General features: G+C 34.6%; 1 protein-coding gene across 1 annotated transcript; it reads right to left on the bottom strand.

Annotated features, from left to right (window-relative positions):
* Positions 1 to 4,439: 4,439 nt before the first annotated feature.
* LOC148940877 (RNA polymerase II-associated protein 1) lies at positions 4,440 to 12,493 on the bottom strand. Its single transcript, XM_089105377.1, has 2 exons — positions 12,100 to 12,493; positions 4,440 to 4,716 (listed from the first exon to the last, which is right to left on the bottom strand). Exon 1 carries the CDS (start codon positions 12,454 to 12,456, stop codon positions 12,106 to 12,108), a length of 351 nt encoding a protein of 116 aa, XP_088961503.1. The 5' UTR covers positions 12,457 to 12,493; the 3' UTR covers positions 4,440 to 4,716; positions 12,100 to 12,105.
* Between the last annotated feature and the right edge of the window lie 10,097 nt (positions 12,494 to 22,590).

Here is a 22,590-nt window from a genome sequence, read left to right on the forward strand (position 1 = left end):
GAGACCCTTTTTGAAGTTTCTACGAAAACACGTTCTATAAGAACCTTATCTGCCCCCAGGAAATAACTTCCCACTCTTGCCTCGAGGGGTGTTGGGGGGTTGTTATCCTCAAAATCACATTTTATAGAAATTCCATCTATGTTGAAAAAACTACCTGTCTCAAAATTCTATTTGGATGTGGTTCGGGATATAGGGGGCGTAAGAGGGGGGTTCGCTACTCTCCAATAACTTTCTACTATAGAAAAGGGCACTAGTCCTTTCAATTTCCAATCAAATTAGTTTTTTTTGAAGTTTCTACGAAAACATTTTATACAAAAAACTTATAATCACCCAGGTAAAAACTTACAAACTGTGCCCTGAGGGCTACGTGGGGGTTATCATCATTAAAAGACCTACTTTCTAAACCTTGGACATAATGACAATATCAAATTTTTGAGTATAGGGGGTGGGGACCTGGCGGCGTGAGAGGGGGGTTAATTACAATCCTATTACTTTAAACCATTAAAAAGCACACTATCCCTTTCAATTTACCATAGCTTCAGCCCTTTTTGAAGTCTTAAGACTAAGGGTTCTATGAAAAACTAAGTTATGCCCCCGGGGTATAACTTACAAACCGTGACTTGAGGGCTGTCGTGGAGTGTAATACTCCAAGCCATACTTTCCGGACCGGTCAACTCCGATGAACAATACGTCGATCTACAAGTATTAATAGGTTGGGTTTGGGGACATGGCGGGTGTGAGAGGGGGGTTAGGTCCCCTCCAAGCACGTTCGACTATTAAAATGCCCACTAACCCTTTGACTTTCGATTTAAATCAACCATTTGTGCAGTTTCGAAGAAAATACTTTTTATTATTTTGGCCCCAGGGCATAACTTACAACCGTTGACCTGAGGGGTTTGGTGTGGTTTTCATCCTCAAAGACCTGATTTCTAGAACTTTCAACTACATTGAATAAAAGGGCTATCTCAGTATTTTGATTTTTTGTATTTGGGGAACTGGTGGGCATGTGAGGAGGGTTGGGTGCCCTCCAATCACTTTCGACTATTAAAAAGGGCACCAGCTCTTTGAATTTCCATCCCAAGAAGCTTGTTTTCCATTTTTTACGACAAAGCTTTCAATAAAAACCGTATATGCCCCCAGGGCGTAACTTATAACCCGTGCCCTTTAGACTCTGGGGTGAATTTCCTGCTCAAAGATATAATTTCCAGAACTTTCAACTGCTTTAGACAAAATGGCTATCTCAAAATTTTGAGATCTAGTGGTCGAGACAGGGCTGTTAGTTGCCTTCCACTTAATGTTGCCTATTCAAAAGGGCACTATCCTTTTCAATTTCCAATCGAATGAGCCCTTGTTGAAGTTTCTACGTTAAATCTTTCTGTAAAAACCTTATTTGCCCCCAGGGCATAACTTACAACCCTTGCCTTGAGAGCTGTGCGGGGGGGGGGGGTAGTTGCCCTCCCGAAACTGTATAATTTTACCAAGGGCCCGAGACCGTTTAATTTACAAACGAATGAGCCCTTTTTGAAGATTCTATGAAAAATCGGTCTATAAAAAAATAATATGCCCCCAAGGCGTAACTTACAACCCCTGCCCTGAGGGCTGTGGGGGAGTATCCTCCTATAACATAATTTCTATTGAAATCAACTACGAACAAAATGGCCATCTCAAAATTCGATTGGATGTGTTTGGGGAAATGGTGGGTGTGGAAGGGGCGTTAGTTGTCTTCCAATCACTTTCGACAATTAAAAAGGGCACTAGTTTCCAATCAAATGAGCCCTTTTTGAAGTTTCTATGACAACTCCTTCGATACGAAGTGCCATGGTATGGAAAAAAAAGAAATATATAATGCACTGTGCCAACATCGTTCTTAACTAAGGCAGCGCTATTGCGCTACCTATGATAGTTCAAATGGTTATACGAGTGGATAGATGATAATACTAAATTTTATTTATTTATTTTCTTTATTTTTTTACAATTGAAACAAATATCTAAAATCAAAATAATTTTTAATTTGAACATATTAATTAATTTCTCTCACTGTTCTCTCCAAGGGGGGGGGGTTGAATATAGCACGGATAGGTTCCGTTTTATCCAGATTTAATATTAAAGTTTCATGCCGATCGAAGAAAAAAATTCTTTGGCTGTTTTAAGTTTGTCATTAAGTCAAGTGTCTTCAAATGGTTTTAATAAGATACCCTTTCTAAGAGAAATTACGATGGGAAATCTAGCAGGAGTTTGCTATCATTCAAATGTTTGTGTAAGTTGCATTATCTCTATAGGAAGCAGTTCTTTCTTTTGATTTTTTTTTTTACCATTGAAACTCTTCTATTCTTTGTAATTTTACTTTTATTTTTCACTATACATAATTTTTGTTGCATACCCAAAGTTTTTTGCAATTTTAACATAAAGAATTTCGATATCACCTTCGAGTCCAGGTAAAAACTCCAATAAAAACTCCAGGCAAGGGTAAGATGGTAAAATAGATAAATACAAAATTTTCCGCTCATCTATGAAACATATAGGAAGGCAGCAAGCTCCAAATAAGGTCAGGTTGCTAAAAGCAAGGTCAATAAGGTCAACTAAGGTCAAATAAGGTCAACGACAATGAGTGGCTAATTATGGTGTTATGGTACAGAAGTATGGCATAAAATGAAAGCCAATATGTGAGTATGTTTGTACAGCAGAAAGCATATAAGTAATCTCTAGAATGTTAAGTATCTCCAGTCAGCATTCTCAGCATGTATATTAGAAAGCATTTGAGTATTGTACAGTATGTCCAGTATCTCCAGTCAGTATTCTCAGAGCCCAAAGACGGACTACTTCTAATCTATTTAGAAACATCAAATTTTTTTATAAAGACATTGTAGCTCTCTTTGGAATAGTATCCGAGGGAGGTTATCTCAAAAAACTGGTCTGTTGATTAATTAAATAGAACTTCAACAGGCACAATTCTAAGGGAGAAAAACAACAAAAAGTAAAAACAGTACAATCTAAAATAAAATAGTATCATTAATAGCAAAAAAAATATATAGACATAGTAAAAATAGTACCAGGAATCATATAATCATATAAAAATATTGTTAGTAGACAACGAAATATGCAGTAGTTGTCACAACTAGGGCCCAACCAATATGAATTTTTTGTGTCTGATACCGATATATCGGTATCGTACCAATACGCTACCGATATAATTTGTTGATAAATTCTCCTTTGAAAAAAAATTAAAGTTTATATCCTCCATTCTCTGCCCATATCCAAGGCGACCCGGCTCAATAGTAACTGAAACCCTAAAAAACGGAATTTTGATACCAATAGATACATCAAAAGAAACGGATTTTTATTTTACTGATTTTAAATATATATATATATATTATCAAGTTTCATCTTACCCATCAAAAGTTAAAAGCCTGAGAAAATTTGCCTTATTTCTGTAAAAAGAGGGAAAAGCCACCTAAAAATCATATAATCTTAATGAAAATCACTCTATCAAATTCAAAGTAGTACACAAGTGATATAACAACGAATACAAGATATTATTCTGATTAAAATTGTCTTAGTGGAAATTTTCATTGTAACAGGACTGTAAAAACTGAAGGCCTAATATGACAATGGCCAGCCATTTTGGTAGTTTTCCCCTAGAATCATGTCGGTTGACTTTTGTTTTAATGGGATCAACCGGTTAGACCGGATTTCTGAGATTACTCTTTTCACGTAATACCTTAAATTAGGTTTTTTTTTTTTAGACTGCATTGCCTTTCTATGACGAACAAGTAAACTTTCAAATGGGGGTAAGTCCATTTATTAGACAGTGAAAACAAATACAGAAGTCTGGATATTTCTACCACATATACAAGTATCGTCTAACAATCGCTAGCAATACAGCGATCGTTCAAACATTTAAACCTTTGTTGTCCTGAGATTACCTTCCTGGGAGCCTATTCCAAAGTAAGCTGCAACATCTTTATTACAAATTCAACCCTGTGTCAAGGTCGTTTATATGCTAACGTCATTACATCCCTGAGTGCGCATTTTGTATGTTCAAGACAGTGTATGTCAGTACCAGTGCAGTCTGCTATCAATAAGGGAAGCGCTCCTTTCCTTTCTGGGTTCCTCTTTTAAACACTATTTTTCAAAATTTCTTTTTTTTGGAAATCCGGCAAACAAAATCCGGAAATCCGGAAACATACTCGGGTCGCATTATTAGCAGCGTTCAGAAAAAAAAGTTCCGTAGTTTTGATAGACACAATCCGGAAATCCGGAAACATACTCGGGTCGCATTATTAGCAGCGTTCAGAAAAGAAACATCCGTAGTTTTGATAGAGATTATAAAAATATTAAAGTCAAATCGTGACAGTTCACAGAAAAAGTTAAGCCACTTTCTTGACGAAACACTTTGAAAAATATGTTGGGTTTGAAAAAAATCTATTTTAGACAGCCTACCTTTTGTAGTTTGTTAAGCCTTTCATAATTTCCAGCTACAAAGATCATTGTTTCAACGAAAGACAACAGCGCCGCTCCATGAACATAGTTGAACATATTTTCAACCGTTTTCAAATTCAAAGAAACCCGGCTCTGGTAGAATAGTAGATTCTTCATAATAACAGGAAAGAGACCGCTACAGCTACTGGCTGTTGAACCATATGAAAGAAACATCCGCCATGTATTTAAGCTTCGATACTAAGTCGTAATGTGTCTTGTATTGGAAGAAATGTTTCGCTATAAAAAGTAGCTAAATTTTCAAAATGTTGTAAAATCTTTAAAAACTATTAAAACCAAAATCTCAATATTAATGTCGTTTATAAAAAAAAAACTTCTCCAACTCCAATAAAAGGTAGGAAATCTACAAGAATCCTGAAGGATTGAAACACTATAGAAACAAAACATTAAACACCGAAACACATTGAAACACTTTATAGAAACAAAAAACAAGTTAAACATATTGCAACACTATATAGAAAAAAAAATTAAACACATTGAATCACTAAATAGAAACAAAAAAAATTATTAGTTTTAATAAGGGTTAGGAAAACTATCATAGCTGTGAAAACTCGTGTCGCACTATTAGGAGCGTTCCGCAAAAGAAAGTCCCTAATTTTGATAGAGATTATAAAATTAAAATTATAAATAAAAGTCAAATCATGAAAATTTATCAGAAAAAACCATGAATTTTAATAAAAGTTAGAAAATTTATAAGAATGATGAAAAATCGAATCCCTATATAGATGCGTTGGTATTGAAAACATTAGTTTCAATAAATGTTTAAAAATCTGTAAGAAACATAGAAGGTCGAGCCGCCATACCAGCGGGTGTCAGAAAAAAAATATCCAATTTTAATAGAGGTTACATTAATTGCAAAAAAAAAATATTTTAAGTCAAATCATCACGATAAAGAAGTTCAGAAAAAAAAATGAACTCATTTAGCCGCGTTCAGCAAAAGAAAATACCTATTTTTGATATAGGTTATAAAAATTTAGAATATTTATAAGAATTATGAAAAATCTAATCACTATACAGAACTGTCGGTAAAGAAATTATTAGTTTCAATAAGAGTTTTAAAAACTATAAGAAATATTGATGGTCAAGCCGCAGTACCAGCGGGTTTCAGCAAAAAAAAATCTCCAATTTTAATATAGGTTACATACACAGTAAAAAAAATTAATTAAAGTCAAATCATCACGAGAAAGAAGTTCAGAAAAAAAATGAACTCGTGTAACAAGATTAGCCGCGTTCAGCAAAATAAAAATCCCTAACTTTGATATAGGTTATAAAAATTTAGAATATTTATAAGAATTATGAAAAATCAAATCACTATACAGAACTATCGGTAAAGAAAATATTACTTTCAATAAGAGTTTGAAAATCTATAAAAAATATAGATGGTCAAACTGCAATACCAACGGGTTTCAGCAAAAAAAATCTCCAATTTTAAAATAGGTTACATACACTGTAAAATAAAAGAAGAATTATTTAAACTCAAATCATCACAATAATGAATTTCAGAAAAAAAATGAAATATTTTAACAAGATTAGCCTCTTTAAGCAAAATAAAATCTGCAATACAAGGGGGTTTCAGCAAAAAAAAAACTAATTTTAAAACAAGCTACATAAACTGTAAAAAAAAAAATATCAACATATAGTAAAGGCCACACGGCTCCAATGTTTTATTATTGTTTTTTTTTCCAGAGGCACTTTATAAAGAAGGGGTCGTCGTAGAAACTTCAAAGAGGGTTCATTCGATTGGAAATTGAGAGTTATAGTGCCCTTTTTAGTTGTTGAAAATGATTGGAGGGCCCCTACCCCCCCCCCTTCTCACGCCCATCTTTCCCCAAGACACATCCAATCAAAATTTTGAGATAGCCATTTTGTTCAGCGCAGTTGATTTCCAGATAAAAAATATATTTTTGAGGAGGACACTCCTCCCAACCCACAGGGCAAGAGTTTTAAGTTATGCCCTGGAGCATATAAGATTTTTATAGAAGGCATTTTCGTAGAAACTTCCAAACAGGCTCATTTGATTGGTAATTCAAAGGGCTAGTGCCTTTTTAAATTGACGAATGTAATTGGAGGGTAACCAGCCCCCCCCCACGCCCATCCTTTACCCAAACACCTCCAATCAAAAGTTTGAGATAGCCATTTTGTTCAGCGTAGTTGATTTCTAGATGGAAAATATGTTTTTGAGGAGGGCACTCCCCCACAACCCTCAGGGCAAAGGTTTTAAGTTATGCCCTGGGGGCATATAAGGTATTTATAGAAGGCGTTGTCGTAGAAACTTAAGAAAAGGATCATTCGATTGGAAATTCAAAAAGCTAGTGCCCTTTCAATAGTCAAAAGTGATTGGAAGGCAACTAGCCCCCCCCCCACGCCCATCATTCCCCCTAACACATCCAATCAAAATTTTGAGAGAGCATTTTGTCAGCGTAGTTGATTTCCAGATAGAAAATATGTTTTTGAGGAGAACAATCCCCCACAACCCTCAGGGCAAGAGTTTTAAGTTAGTCCCTGGGGGCAAATTAGGTTTTTATAGAGGGGATTGTCGTAAAAACTTCAAAAAAGGCTCCTTCGATTAGGAATTCAAAGGGCTAGCGCCCTTTTTAATAGTCAAAAGTAATCGGAGGACAAATACCCCCCCCCCCACCGCACATCATTCCTCCAGACACATCCAATCAAAATTTTGAGATATCCATTTTGTTAAACGTAGTTGATTTCCAGATAGAAAATATGTTTTTGAGGAGGACACTCCCACCCCCCCACCCCCAACCCTTAGGGCAAGGGTTTTAATTTGTCCCCTTGGGGCATATAAGGTTATTATAGAAGGCGTTGTCGTAGAAATTTCAAAAAAGGCTCATTCGATTGGAAATTCAAAGAGCTAGTGCCTTTTTTAATTGTCGAAAGTAATTTCAGGGCAACTAACCTCCCTCTCATACGCACCTTTTCCCCAAACACATCCAATGAAAATTTTGAGACAGCCATTTTATTAAACGTGGTTTTAAGGTCTTTGAGGATGACACGTCCCCCACAGCCCTTATGCCCTGGGGGCATATAAGGTTTTGTATAGACAGCATTGTCATATAGACTTCAAAGAGGGCCGATTTGAATGGAAATTGAAAGTTCTAGTTCACTTTTTAAGCGTCAAAAGATATTGGAGAGTAACCAGCTTCCCCCCTCCTAAACCCTATTTTTCCAAATGCATCCAATAATAATTTTAAGATAGCTATTTGGTTAAAAATAGTTCAAAGATTATATAATATAAATTCCGGTGTTGACACAACTCACCAGGGCCCGACGGCAGGCGTTATAACTTATCCCCTGGGGACATATATGGGTCTTATGGAAAGGAATGCTCGTATTAACTTCAAAGAGGTATGATTTTATTAGAAATTGAAAGTTCTAGTTCACTTTTTAAGATTAAAAAGAGATTGGACGGCACCACGCCCCCCCCCCTCCACGCCCTTTTTTACTCAAACCCGTCCGATATTAATTTTGAGATAACTTTTTTTAATAATTAAAAGACCATATAACGAACACTCAGGGGTAAAAACAGCCCCCAGGGCCGGAGGGCAGGTGTTGCACGTTGTGCCCTCGGGGACTCTCTGGTTGTTATTGAAGGGATACTAGTCAAAAAGTCAGAGATGGCTCATTTGATTGGAAATCGAAAGTTCTAGTTAATTTTTTTCGAGTCGAACGATATTGGAGGGTAACAAGCCCCCCACGTCCCTTTTCCCCAAATGCATCCAATACAAATTTTGAGATAGGCATTAAGTTAAAATTTCTCAAAAGTCAGATAGCAAAAACTCAGGTGTCGTCACAGCCCCCCAGGGCCTGGGGGCAGGTGGTAGAGGTTATGCCTAGGGTCCGATATTGTTCGTATGATAGGGATGCTCGTATAAACTTCAGAGAGGGTTCATTTGATTATTTTTCTCTTTTTTTTACTATTTTTCCGTTTTATCAAAAGTGATCAGAGGGCAACTGGCCCCCAATCCCCTTTCCCCCAAATACATCTGATAAAAAATGTTAGGTAGCCATTTTGTTAAAAATAGTTCGAATATTTTATAACAAAACTGCTTTACGTATGGTCATTTCGTTAAAAATAGTTCAAAGGTTAGATAAGAAAAACTCCTGTGTCGACGCCCCCCCCCACCCAGGGCCGGGGCCGGCGGGTTAAGTATTGGTCTGGGGGGCTATCTGGTTCTTATGGAATGTATACTCGTATAAACTTCAGAGAAGGTTCATTTGAATGGAAATTAAAAGTTGTAGTTCATTTTCTCAGAGTGAAAAAGATCGGAGGGCAACTAGCCCCTCCCACCCTCCACACCTTTGGACGTATTGGATGGATAAACCCATCCGATAAAAATTTAATATAACTATTTTGTTAAAAATAGTTTAGCCATCAGATATTGAAACTCCAGGGTCGACACAACCTTCCAGGGCTGAGGGACAGGCGTTGTAAGTTATACCCTGGGTATACTCTGGGATATATATATGGTTTTTATAGAATGGATACTCGTAAAAACTTCCGAGAGGTATCTGTTTGATTGTAAAATAGAAAGTTCTAGTTCACTTTTAAAGAGTCAAAAGATACCGAAGCTTAATCTAGTCCCCCCCCCCACGCCCTTTTTCCCCAAACCCATCCGATAAGAATTTTAAGATAGCGATTTATTTAAAAATATTTCAAACATAAAATAATAAAAACTTCAAAGTTGATCCAAACCCATTTTTTCACTTTGATATTGATACTTTGATATCAGTTTTGATACTTCGGTGAATATTTGATTTTTTTTTTATAGTTTGATTTTTAAATAAGTTATTTTTAAAAAATTAAAATTTTTTTCAAAAAAAATCTAAAAAAAATAAAATAAAAAAAAAAAAAACTTTGAGAAAAAATAATTTTTTCAAAGAAAAGTAAAGGCCATTTTAAACTTAAGCTCAGCATATACAAATACATTTTAAAATTAAAACTAAAAACGACCAGAAATTACTATTAAAGAATAAATGAAACCCAAAACGAACAGAAATTAAATAAACAATCATAGCAAAAACGATTATAATATCAGATTATAAGATTAAGATTATAATATCAGAGGCGTTCATTAAACAAAATCCCTAGTTTTAATAATGGTTGAAAAAGAATTGTTAGAAAAAAAAAAAAAAAAACCAAGTAGATCAGTAGCATTGGACAAGAATTGTGTAACAACAAATTTTTGCTTTATATTAATTGTTATGTCCCAAAAGGTGTGATAAATCTCGTTTCGGCCTATATGACTCAAACCCTGAATTTGAAATATAAATTTCTAATTGGCCACTGACTTAATTTTTCACTTGGAAGATTAAACAATATCATTTTACAAGTTCCAATAGAATATGTGAGAAAAAGGATTACTTCAATAGTGAACGCAACAACAATGTACACATACTATAAAGACATTCGTCCCTCTGACCTCAAGAAATAGGGGGGGAGTTGAATTCAAGAACAATTTACGCACATTTGTCGGCTGGTTGTGTTTTGAGGTTTAAGGGGTTTTGAGGTTTAAGTTGATCAAGACAGATGTATGAAAATTGACCCCCATGGGAAGAAGTTAATCATAAAAGGTTAAACTCAAGTTTTAGAGGTTTTCATATATTTAGATTTAAATCTTCAAAGACATTGTTTGATGGTGTAACAGATACATCAAAACGAATAACTGAATTTTCTTGCAGCTTTTTAACTCCTTCCCCAAACAAAATCCTCTAGATACCCACCGAGTCCCTACTTCCACCTAATGACAAGGTCATCTACCAAGTGTCAAGAATATCAAATTTAATAGCATCACCATATAATATCCATTAAAAGACGATGATCCCTAGCGTTAATTCAAATTGAAGCAAAAGATGCAACCCGCTTTCCAAAGAAATTTCCTTTGATCAAGGCTGAGATATCTGTCTCTACCGGGTTTCAAAGGCTTCTACCATATGTCAATATTGCTGCACTGAAGTCCCCCCTATTAAATGCCTGGAAAAGTAATACTTATTTAATTTGCTTTACTCGAATTTTCTTATTTAAACATCCAATCTAAACCTTTTATTTTATTGTTCTCATTTGCTTTTCCTCTAGGATGCTTGATTAATGTTGCAACTAAATTTCAAATTTCATTTTTCTAAATCACTCTAATTACATATATCATATAAAATATTACAATATTTCAATTCTTATCTAGTTATGATTTGGTGAGTCCGTTAAGTCCCTCCACAATCGATGAATCATCAGAAATGAATTTAACCTTGTTGGATATAAAATAGATGGTGTAATTGCAACAGAAATCTTCAGAGTCTACTTTTACACTATGCCCAAAAACGAAGTCTATCTCTGTCAACTACTTTTTTATATGAATTCCAAACATTCAATATCTCTTTACATCGAGCACTGCTCCGAGAGGGAGGGGGATATCATAACTCTGACTTCCTTAGATTTCATGGATGAAATCGACTGATTCCGTTTTAAAAGCGATATTTGCCTCTTTCCCCAAGATAAATTTCCGCAATTATAAAATATTGACATCAATAATTTGTACCCTGGAGGACGCTGATACCTTCAGGGCCCCTTAGAATTCATCTAGAGGAAGAAGAATTCCCCTAAGCAAATTTTTGGGACTCTGTCTCCCGGTAAAATTGAGAATATTTTATCCTTTGAAAGATATAATTCTGTTTCATAGAGCAGAGCTTGTGACTTTTTGTTTCTTTTTCAGGAGGTTGATAGTCATTTTTAAAAATTTTTTGAGAACTTTGTCATTTTAAGAAAACAATCGGTTTTTCCAATATCTCTCAACCAACCAAAACATAACCAGCGCGTGCATATTTAAACTTAATTTATTCTATTGAATAAACTGCTCGACTATTCAAGCTAAGCTATCCATAGGATCCAGCAGCACGTCTTATTGTATTTGATTTCAAATAGCCGAAATGTCAAAAATAATAAAGCGAGCCAATAATAAATGGGAGCCAATCGCACACCCAACATCAAACAAACACCCATCTTTCCGTAATAAAACGTATCTGCAAACACCTGGCAATCACGTTAACTCTAAAAAAGAAAAATTCATTTTCTATACAATGTGCCCCCTCTAAAGTTTCTACGGTCACCCTTTCTACGTTAAGTGGCCAATGAAAAAAACAAAAAAAAACAGATTTGTTGAAGCAAGGCAAAATCCAGGGTAGTAATAATGGGGTTGTAGGGTTTTGGATTGGGATAATGTGTGTGAAAGTTTTTGAATGGTGATACTGGGTATGAATGTATTTTACGTGTTATATATGTTATGACTTCTATTTAATTCTTATGATGCTTAAGAATACTGATTTGAATTGGTTTGTTTTTTTATTGTTTTTTTGAATGTCAATTCTTTGTTTTACTGTTGTTTTATGTTGATAATTTATTTGAATGGGTTTAAATAGTGAGTATGGGTTTGAATGGCAATATTTTGTTTGAATGGATTTGAATGGTGATACTGGGTTTGAATGGTTTTGAATGGTTTTACTGGGTTTGAATAATTTCACTGGGTTTGAATGGTGATAATGGGTTTGACTGGTGATACTGGGTTTTGTACTGGGTTTTAGAATAATAATAAATACCTTGGTTCAATCATTATATAAGCAGCAATGGAATCCATTATCGGGTATTTGTGTTAAATCCGCTTTGCAAGGTGTACACCTTTCGCAGCGAGCAACACGAATCAACTTCATGGCTTGACGGAGAGGAACTCCTTTCACCTTATCAAGGAGCTTCGGTTTAACGTCAGGCAATAGTCTTTGCGGTGGTAAGAAATCTGCAAAAATCACATCAAGAAGGCCTTCACATTCAAAGATAGCAGTCGAACTCTCTAAAGAATGTCTTGCAATCCTGGTCAAAATATCCATTGCAGCGAATACCGAAAGAGCGTGTAATTCAAAGTTTTTCAAAATATATCTTAATCTTTCAAGCAAGTTCATTCTAAAACAAGCTCGTACGACGTCTATTTGCAATATCTCAGCACAAAGATCTCAGAATGAAAGATCATTCTTCTCCTTCTTCTGTAAAATGTTTCTTACTCTTTCAATCTATATCAACAGATGTTGGAAGTGACGGCTGTTCGATGCCGCGTTGCCAAGTAACAACTCTCTCAAGACATAGTTCGTCCGGCTGATTGGATAGTAGGGCCGAAAGAGCAATGAGGGAGCTAGAGATGACTGAATCATTTTGCTCGTCTAAATTAATTCGTAGAAGAAGAAGTAGACCCGCATCCAAAAGCTCTTTCAGCAACATCTGATCGAATATACCATCAAAGATGCCTTCCTTATTCTGAAAGTTAAATGTTTTGATAAAGCAAAGAATGATGATAAGAGCAAGAAACGAGAACTTCATGAGTCTAATCAGTTAAAAGAGTCATTGCAAATTAGAATATAGTTAGCTAAACAAAACAATAGTTAGCTAAGCTAGCACGTCTACAAAGCTAGGACACGGACATATAAAAGGGGATGCTCAAAGCCTCAACCCTGTCCCCTAGTCTTATTTTTGTCTACATGTATTGAACATCTCACAAAATTTGCATCGCTTTACCTTTTCAAAAAAACTTTTTGAATGTAAACATCCCTATTAGTCCTCAAAATAACATAAATATGTCCATAACTCCCAGATATATATCACTATCTTCATTGATACGCACTATTTAATTATCACATAATTTCAATGTGAGTAAATAAAATTAAGAAAGATACTATAAAATCAGTATATCTAAAGTTCAATTTCAAATATAAATAACCCTTAAAACAGATATATCTTATTTTACAAAATATATCTATATATACAAATATGAACTGATGATAAAGAAGTCTCTAATAGTCACCTAAACTTCTCCCGCCAGTCGTATAAATAGAAATACATGTGGATCTTGGTAGGTTTTTAGTCTCTGAGTGTGATGGAATTTCATCAGAGGACTAAAAATTTTTGTTACAGCACCGGTTGCATGGTTGCCTTAAAACCCCGGCCGTAGTACTCAAACATATAAAACACTTCTTTTAAACAAAACTTTATAGTGAGAAAAAAAAATTAAAATTGAAACTTTTTCAGGAATGGTAAGTATTATTTTAATTATTCTTAACAGTGAATTTTTTACAATAAAAGTTTATGTTATTATTAAAAACACACTCGAAAACGGTGTCAGATCGAAACACCCAGTACGGCATTGGAATTTCCATTGCCAAAAACAAACTTCAGAAAACCTCCCACCACCCACATTAGCAAACTCTTTTGGAGTGGTAGCACTGATGCAGTTTTTTTTCTTTCTTTTTTTCACTATTGGGGCACTAGAACATCTGTGATAGCTGTGCAACGTCTCATAAGGAAATAACAATGTTAGATATACATGCTTAGGTACCAAAACTCGATATTAAAATAAATACAATTTTTGATAAAAATTCCATCTTCACATGCAAGATGATTTCATATTGAGCATGACCAATAAATGATTATTTTTTCTTAATAGACAGTTTTTAAAACACTTTTCAATTTTTATTGACTATAAACCATGGTTCAGTCCTGACTGGGTCGTAGCTATCACCACACCCATGCTACCCGACGCAGCTTTTTGTCACAAAAGAACACTCAAAAAGTTAAAGAAAAAGTTAAAAAAAGTTAATCGATAAGTTAAAAGTGAAATAACATCATTTTTATACCATCCTAAAAAGTATTTATGCCAGACTTGCCTCTCAATCACCCGGACCATCTGTCTTGGCTTTTTCTATATTTAAACCATGCCTTGATTAGTCTACACTGCACTTTTCCGGCCCAGTTTTCAAGAAAATGCCGAAAGTAGACGCGGCCATATGAGTTTGAACTTTAGGTACTATTTTCATTAGGTCATCAAATTTGTCCTTCTAAATATCAATTACTGAGAAACTCTCTTCATTTGACCATTTGGGAGAGTTTTTAAAAGCCTCTTTGTCTTTTTTGGTGAATCCCATGGCTTCTTTTTCAAATTTAGTGCTTAGTAGAGTTGACAGAAAACAGAACAATCCATCGTCACTATCCATTTTATGGCATGCCGGCCCATTTATTGGTGTCTTTTTGTGCCATAACCAGACGCGGAAAACTGGGAGGACAGCAGTGGTCTACATCACCCATTTTTCCAGTTTTCTGGCCCAGTTTTTCAGAGAATGTCGAATTTAGACGCGGCTTTACCCTTTTTCCCTTTAGGCCTAAAAAAAATTGTACAGTTTTGCCAGAAAATAAAAATAAACGATACCAATACCAATTGTGAGGGGAATAAGTATGAATATTTTAATATAAGTATGAATCTTTGTATTTAATTTATAATTATGAATCTTTGTATGAATATTGCGACTCCGTACGACTTCGTTGGTATCAATGGTTGTATGCTTTGTTGCTTCCTCATAACTTGGAGGACCGAATATGCTATCATAATTTGGAAGACCATTTCCATTTTTATCACTCACTGTTTGCAATATTTAGTGTTAAGAGACTCTATCTCTTTTAAAGTTTTAAAACCAAAACTCATTTTCAAACTATCCCTATTTATTTCCTAATAAAACCAAAGTAAAGAAATTTTTTGTATAAATTCTTGGTGAAACAAGAAAATTTTCTCACTTTTTAAACGTTGTGATTTTTCCATGAAAACATTAATTCCTGAAAGTTTTTTTAAAATACATAACTGCCCTGCTTTTGTACGTCATAAGATACAAAACGTATCTTATGACGTACAAAAGCAGGGCAGTTATGTATTTTAAAAAACTTTCGCATTTTTCATTTTCAGGCTATTTTTCACATTTTTTATATATTCGTTTCAAAATAATATTTTACTATGAAAAATAATGGAAATAAATAGCTTTTGTACTTATTGCTCCTGAATGAGCAATAAATTATATTTTTTCTTAATAGATAGTTTTTTAAACACTTTTCAATTTTTATTTACTATAGACCCTGGGTCGGTCCAGACTGGATCGTAGCTGTCACCACAACCCATGCTACCTGACTCAGCTTTTTGTCACAAAAGAGCACTCAAAAGTTAAAGCAAAAGTTAAAAAAATGTTAATCGATAAGTTAAAAAGTGAAATAACATCATTTTTATACCATCCTAAAAAGTGTTTATGCCAGACTTGCCTCTCAATCACCCGGACTATCTGTCGTGGCTTCTTCTATAATTAAACAATGCCTTAATTAGTCTACACTTCACTTTTCCGGCCCAGTTTTCCAGAAAATGCCGAAAGTAGACGCGGCCATATGAGTTTGAACTTTAGGTACTATTTTCTGGAAAGTCTCTTCATTTGACCATTTGGGATAGTTTTTAAAAGCCTCTTTGTCTTTTTTGGTGAATCCTATTGCTTCTTTTTCAAATTTAGCGCTTACTAGAGTTGCCAGAATACAGAGCAATCCATCTTAACTATCCATTTTCTGGCATACCGGCTCATTTATTGGCGTCTTTTTGTGCCATAACCAGAAACGGAAAACTGGGACGGCAGCAGTGGTCTACATTACCCATTTTTCCAGTTTTCTGGCCCAGTTTTTCAGAAAATGTCGAATGTAGATGCGGCTTTACCTTTTTTCGCTTTAGCCCTAAAAAAATTGTATAGTTTTGCCAGGGTGGGCAAAATATTAACTGGACAAACATGATACTAGAATACAAAACCTATCTTATGACGTACAAAAGCAGGGCAGTTATGTATTTAAAAAAAACTTTCAGGAATTAATGTTTTCATGGAAAAATCACAACGTTTAAAAAGTGAGAAAATTTTCTTGTTTTACCAAGAATTTATACAAAAAATTTCTTTACTTTAGTTTTATTAGGAAATAAATAGGGATAGTTTGAAAATGAGTTTTGTGTTTAAAACTTTAAAATAGATAGAGTCTCTTAACACTAAAACTTGCAAACAATGAGTGATGAAAATGGAAATGGTCTTCCAAATTATGATAGCATATTCGGTCTTCCAAGTAATGATGAAGCAACAAAGCATATAACCATTGATACCAACGAAGTCGTACGGAGTCGCAATATTCATACAAAGAAATTATTTAGAAACTATTTGATTTGTCTACTTATTCTCCTCACAATTGGTATAATCGTTTATTTATATTTTGCTGCTGTGGATTTAAATACACTTGTATCCGAAAAAGAAAGGATGAATATTATGCAAGTTCAAACAAATCCCAACGATTTATCAGGCAGTTTCACAGGCAAGAGTTATAGACTTGAAGATGGCATATTCTATGCTATAAAAAATCGCACAAAGACGAATCTTCGAGGTACAGTCGAAATCTCACACGCCATGGGGTGATCTCAATAAATTCTATAATTAATTCTTCCCCAGGATCCACCAACCCTAGGAACGGCTCTGCGTAATAGCTATGATGAAAAGTTTAGTCCTCCGAGTTACTTAACAGACAATAAAATTTTAGGGTGCTTAGAAAGCTACAGTTAGAATATAAAAATATCCTGTTAAGTATCCTTTTAGAAAGTTAAGCTAGAACATAAAAATACCCCTTTAAGTATCCATTTAGAAAGTTAATCTAGAACAGGAAAATATCCCTTTAAGTATCCCTTTAGAAAGTTAAGCTAGAATATAAAAATATCCCTTTAAGTATCCCTTTAGAAAGCTAAGCTAGAATAAAAATACCCCTTTAAGAATCCCTTTAGAAAGTTAAGCTAGAATATAAAAATATCCCTTTAGAACGTTAAGGTAGAATATAAAAATATCCCTTTAAGTATCCCTTTAGAAATTTAATCTAAAATATAAAGATATCCCTTAAAGTATCCCTTTAGAAAGCTAAGCTAGAATATAAAAATATCCCTTTAAGTATCCCTTTAGAAGGTTAAGCTAGAATTTCAAAATAACCCTTAAAGTATCCCTTTAGAAAGTTAAGCTCGTACTGTTTTTATAATCTATGACGCACAATAAATTACACAAGCTGGAAAACTATTCTGGACAGCTAAGGAAAAAGGCATGGAATAAGAAACAGCAAAAATTACATTGAATTGGAAACAAAAATGTTGCATATTGAAATTATAAATTACTCCCGAAATTATATATTATATATCTTATATCTGGTCATATAACCTTTGGTCCTCAGTTTTATAGATTATGAGCAAGCGTTCGATTCTGTTGATAGAAGAGCTTTAGCAAAAGTTTTATCATTATATGGTATACTAATGCTATGTACGAGAATAAAACTGCTGAAGTTAAGGTACGAAATAAGGGTAGCAGCAGATTTTGTATTAAATAAGGAGTTAAGCAAGGTTGTGTTCTATCCCTGTTTATATGGATTATTCTGAACACAGGAAAGACAATAGGAGATCACAGAATTAAATAGACAGGAAAACGTTTTCTGGATTTAGTTTATACTTATGATTTAAGCATCCTAAATGAAAGAGTTAGCAAAATAAAGGAACTTTTAGAGGTTTTACGAGTTCAGGGTGCTAGAATAGGTTTGAAAAATAATATTAAGAATACTGGGTCACTAAGGCTAGGAATAGGTGAAGATGAAAATGTAACGTTGGGTAACAAAAGAATCGATCAGGTGGGCAACTTCACTTTACCTTGGTAGTATTATTAGTAAAAATGGTGGGAGCAGTAAAGATGTTAAAAGTAGAATAGCTAAGGCTCAGGGTGTTTTTTTCATAGCTAAAAAAAAAGCTTAGAAGAAAAGGAAGATAAGTCTCCAAACCAAGATTAGAATATTAGAAGCTACAGCGATGACAGTAGTCAAATAATGGCTCTGAAGCATGGGCACTCCGACAAGCGAATGAAGATTTGCCAGATTTTTTCCAGAGAAATTGTTTACGAATTGTTCTGGGTACCCGGCAGACTGACCGTATTTCAAATTGTAGGCTGTACGAAAAATGTGGTTCAATACCACTTTCTAGGGCTATAATGAAGGAAAGGTTGAGGTCGTTAGGGCACGTTGTGTGGATGAAGGATGACAGATTCCAGAAGATTGTCCTTTCCGGCCAACTGTCTAAGGCTAAACGGGAAGCAGGTCGTCCTCGTTTAGGGTAGGAGGACGTCACAAAGAAATATTTAAAGAAAATGGGAAAATCCAGCGAGGATATAAAAAGGGGGGCCTAGAATAGATTGGGACGGAAAAGGAGCGTGCGTAGCTGTGTTGGCCTCATGCGGCTTGATGCTGCAGTGAGTTGCTAGCAGTAGTAGTAATAAAAAAAAGTAGTAAGTTTTAAGTAATTTTATAATGCCTAGAAGACAAATGAACAACCAAGGCCATCAACTGTGACAAGACCAATCCGAGCAACTAATGCAAAGTGTATTGAAAAATTCTCTTCAAACAAAATTAAAACTAATTCAAACGAACAAACAAAAATCAACAGAACAGAAATACACTGTGATAATACTTGCTAAAACGAACTATAAGAAAAAGGAAATATATGTAAGAAAATAAGCGGCAGGGAGAATTAAAACGAGTCAAGAACAAAGAAATATGCGGTTACAAGACATTCGAAAACGAGGAGCAGAATAAATTAAAAATGAAAGTGGAGAACAAAAAAATATCTGTCAATAGATATGCAACAGCAAGAACAAAAAAAAATGCGGTTAGATGAAAAGTAGCAGCGAGAATTACAAGAGACAGATAGAATCAGAACGAATCAAAAATATTTTTTGAGGGGGGGGAGGAATTATCATCTTGGAATATTATGGCCGGCCAAAACCAATAAAAAATGTAAATATGGAAAAAATTTTTTATATCTTTAATTTCGAGGATCGAATTTTTTATCCACTTTCAAGAGACAATTTGAATAATCCCCCCCCCCCCTGCAGTGATCGCGTCGTTTATACTATATACGAACATAGATTTATATCACATTTATTATATTATCAACGTAAAAAAAGAACAAAGATATTTATAAAATACTAAGTGCAATGAGTGTACTTAAAAAATGCGTTTTAATAAGTTTCATAATGCCTAGCAAACAAATGAACAAACTGGACCATCAAATATGATAAAGCCAATCTGAACAGCTAAGGTTAATGATATTGAAAAAATTACTGTAAGTAATGATTAATGAAAATGAAGAACAAAGAAATATACGTTTATATTACTTGCGAATATGAAAATGACAACGATTCAAAGACCAAAGAGGTTAGAGGATAAGCGGTAGTTATAATTAAAACGAGTCAAAAACAAAAGTAAGAACAAACATATAAGCGGGTACAAAACATGCGACAAAGAGGAGCAGAACGAATTAAATATGAAAGTGAAGAACAAAAAAATGAGGTTAAAATATATGACATAGCAAGAACAAAGAAATATACGGTTAGAAGATAGGCGGCTGTTAGAATTACAAGCACCAGCGAGAATCAAAACGTGTCCAAAATGTTTTTTTTTGTAGAAATTGGCATCCTGGAATTTTTTGGCCTTCAAAAACAATTTACATAGGTCACAAGTTTTAAAAAAAAGTTGTTCAGAGCTTTTATTTCGGGGGAAAATTCATATGACTGATTTCATATTTATGAGCACATTTAAGAGACTAAACTGCATCATCCGCCTCTTCCAGGAGTTCACAACTCAAATATTTTACTTATTTCACATAAAGTGTCTTCGTCGCTAATGTAAACTTAAAAGAAACCGAAAAAGAAGCTGCAAAAAACCAACATTCAGGAGAGTAAAACTGATAAAAGCAAGAAGAGAAGCTAAAAAACATAAAATTAAAAACAATTAAAGACCATAAAAGTAATATAAACCGATATAGATTTGTGTCTTTCTTTTGTTTATCAAAGAAAGGAAGAGATAAAATAAAAAAAAAAACATTTCTAAGGATAGCAGCAAGTGTATCCATATCCAATACTTTCTGTCGCCAGGACGGACTTCGAATTAGCGTGAACAGTTCTTCAATACTATATCCCGCTCTTTCTGGCTCTTCGCCGTGGTGATGCAGGGCTTTAGTTACAGGCACTTCCATATCTGGTGCAACGAGCTCTCCTAAAAATAATTTAATAGAATTTGAAGGTACTTTTCACAGGCAGTCTGAGGATTATCAGATTGAAAGAACACATAAACTACCATGATACGGCATGATATGGTGCCATGATACGGCACCGGAATATATTTCGGTGTTCAAGAATCCAATTATAAAATTGGATTGCTAAGACTAAAGTACAAATAATTGTAATATAAAAACAGTAAATCGAGCACACAGAGAAGAGCTCTAGCACATAGTAAATTAAACTCGTGTATGCGACCCCAAAAATAACAAAAACTCTAGAAATACTGAATTTTGGCAACAATTCGTAAATCAAATTGGCATTTTATGTTTGTTGGTCTTTTTAGTACATCAACAAACTTTTGATGCACACATATAAAATTCATTAAGTTTACTGTTATCTGTCAAAAGCTACAAACTTTAAAAAATTTGCCAATCGTCCTAAAAAATCGTGAGAGGATTCATTCGAATGGAAACCAAAAGTTATAGTGCCCTTTCCAAGTAACCAAAAAGATAGGAGAAAAACTAGTCCCCCCAGGCCTCCTTTTCACCCAAAGACACTTCATCAAAATTTTGAGACCCAATCTCACACGCAATAGGGTGATCTCAATAAATTCTGTAATTAATGCTTCTCCGGGATCCACCAACCCTAGGAATGGCTCTGCGTAATAGCTATGATGAATAGTTTAGTCCTCCGAGTTACTTAACAGACAATAAAATTTTAGGGTGCTTAGAAAGCTACAGTTAGAATATAAAAATATCTTGTTAAGTATCCTTTTAGAAAGCTAAGCTAGAACATAAAAATACCCCTTTAAGTAACCATTTTGAAAGTTAATCTAGAACATGAAAATATCCCTGTTAGTATCCCTTTATAAAGTTAAGCTAGAATATAAAAATATCACTTTAAGTATCCCTTTAGAAAGTTGAGCTAGAATAAAAAAAGCTTAAGCTAGACCCAACTTTGCAAACCCAAGCTATTTGGGTTTGCATAGTTGAAAGGTCTAATTACTATGGCTTGGGGATGAGATGACCCCCCATACCCCCTAGGGAAAGGGCGGTAAATTGTGCATTTTGGCTATCGTCTATTTATAGAATTGCGAAAACATACAGACTTTTTTGTGAGGGTGGGGGGGATTTCTGCGAAAGGGGAATATCTGCAAAGGAGGTTTTTCCACAGGGAGAATTTTCCTTGGGGATGAGAGTTCCCAGGAAGAATTTTTCAAGAAAATTTTACACAGGAGGGGGAAAGAGATTTCCTGATATGATTGGAAAAGAAGTCAGAAATTAAATAACAAATAAATCAGTTTTTGAACTAAAAGTAAGGAGCAGCATTAAAGCTTAAAACGAACAGTACTTATTCCGTATATGAGGGGGCCTGCTCCTTCCTCAGTCCTTGCCTTTTACGTTAAATTTTGACTTTTGGCCACAATTCTATAAGAAAGACTGCTCAAACACAAAGGCCATTGAATTTGAATGATACGTATTTTTGAAGAACAAAAATACAGCGATCCTATGCTTTCGCACACCCTTCCTATTTCCCTTCTCCAGATTTCTCCAGGTACTAATTTAGACCTTAGTCGACTCTGGTTGAGCTTACAGAGTCAAGCTACTGACCCCGTTCCAAACCAAATAACCAACGACATCAGAACTAGAACCGCAGTCCTCCTGAACACAGGATTTTAAGTCTAGCATAATAACAACTCAGCTAGTACGGCTTTAGTTAGTAGTCTGGAGTAATCTTAAATCATATGCCAAGTATCGTTAACTTATTAAAGATCTTAAGTCGAATTGGCCAGCCATGGCAAAAAACCAACAGAGAAAAAAATTTCCACGAAAAAAAATGACCAATAGACGCAAACTAATCCACGTAGGAAAATATTGTTATTAGAGTTACTTCAGTGAGTTACTCTGGTGTTCTCAGTGAAGTAATTCTAATAGCATCCTTTCCCTAAGTGGATTAGTTAGCGTTAATTGTATATTTTTTTCGTTGAGATTTTTCTCTCTGCTGGTTTTTTATCGTTAACTTAAAAAGTGTTTCGATATAAAAGGATACTATTATTTAGTATTAAGTAAGTAAGCAAGTATGACGGCACTAGACCCCTTAAGGTCTAAACCAGCGGTGCTGATCTCCGTTTCGTGG

The sequence above is a fragment of the Artemia sp. Qi Xiang Cuo genome, chromosome 19 (assembly GCF_049724085.1).
Source record: "Artemia sp. Qi Xiang Cuo chromosome 19, ASM4972408v1, whole genome shotgun sequence".
NCBI lineage: Eukaryota > Metazoa > Arthropoda > Branchiopoda > Anostraca > Artemiidae > Artemia > Artemia sp. Qi Xiang Cuo.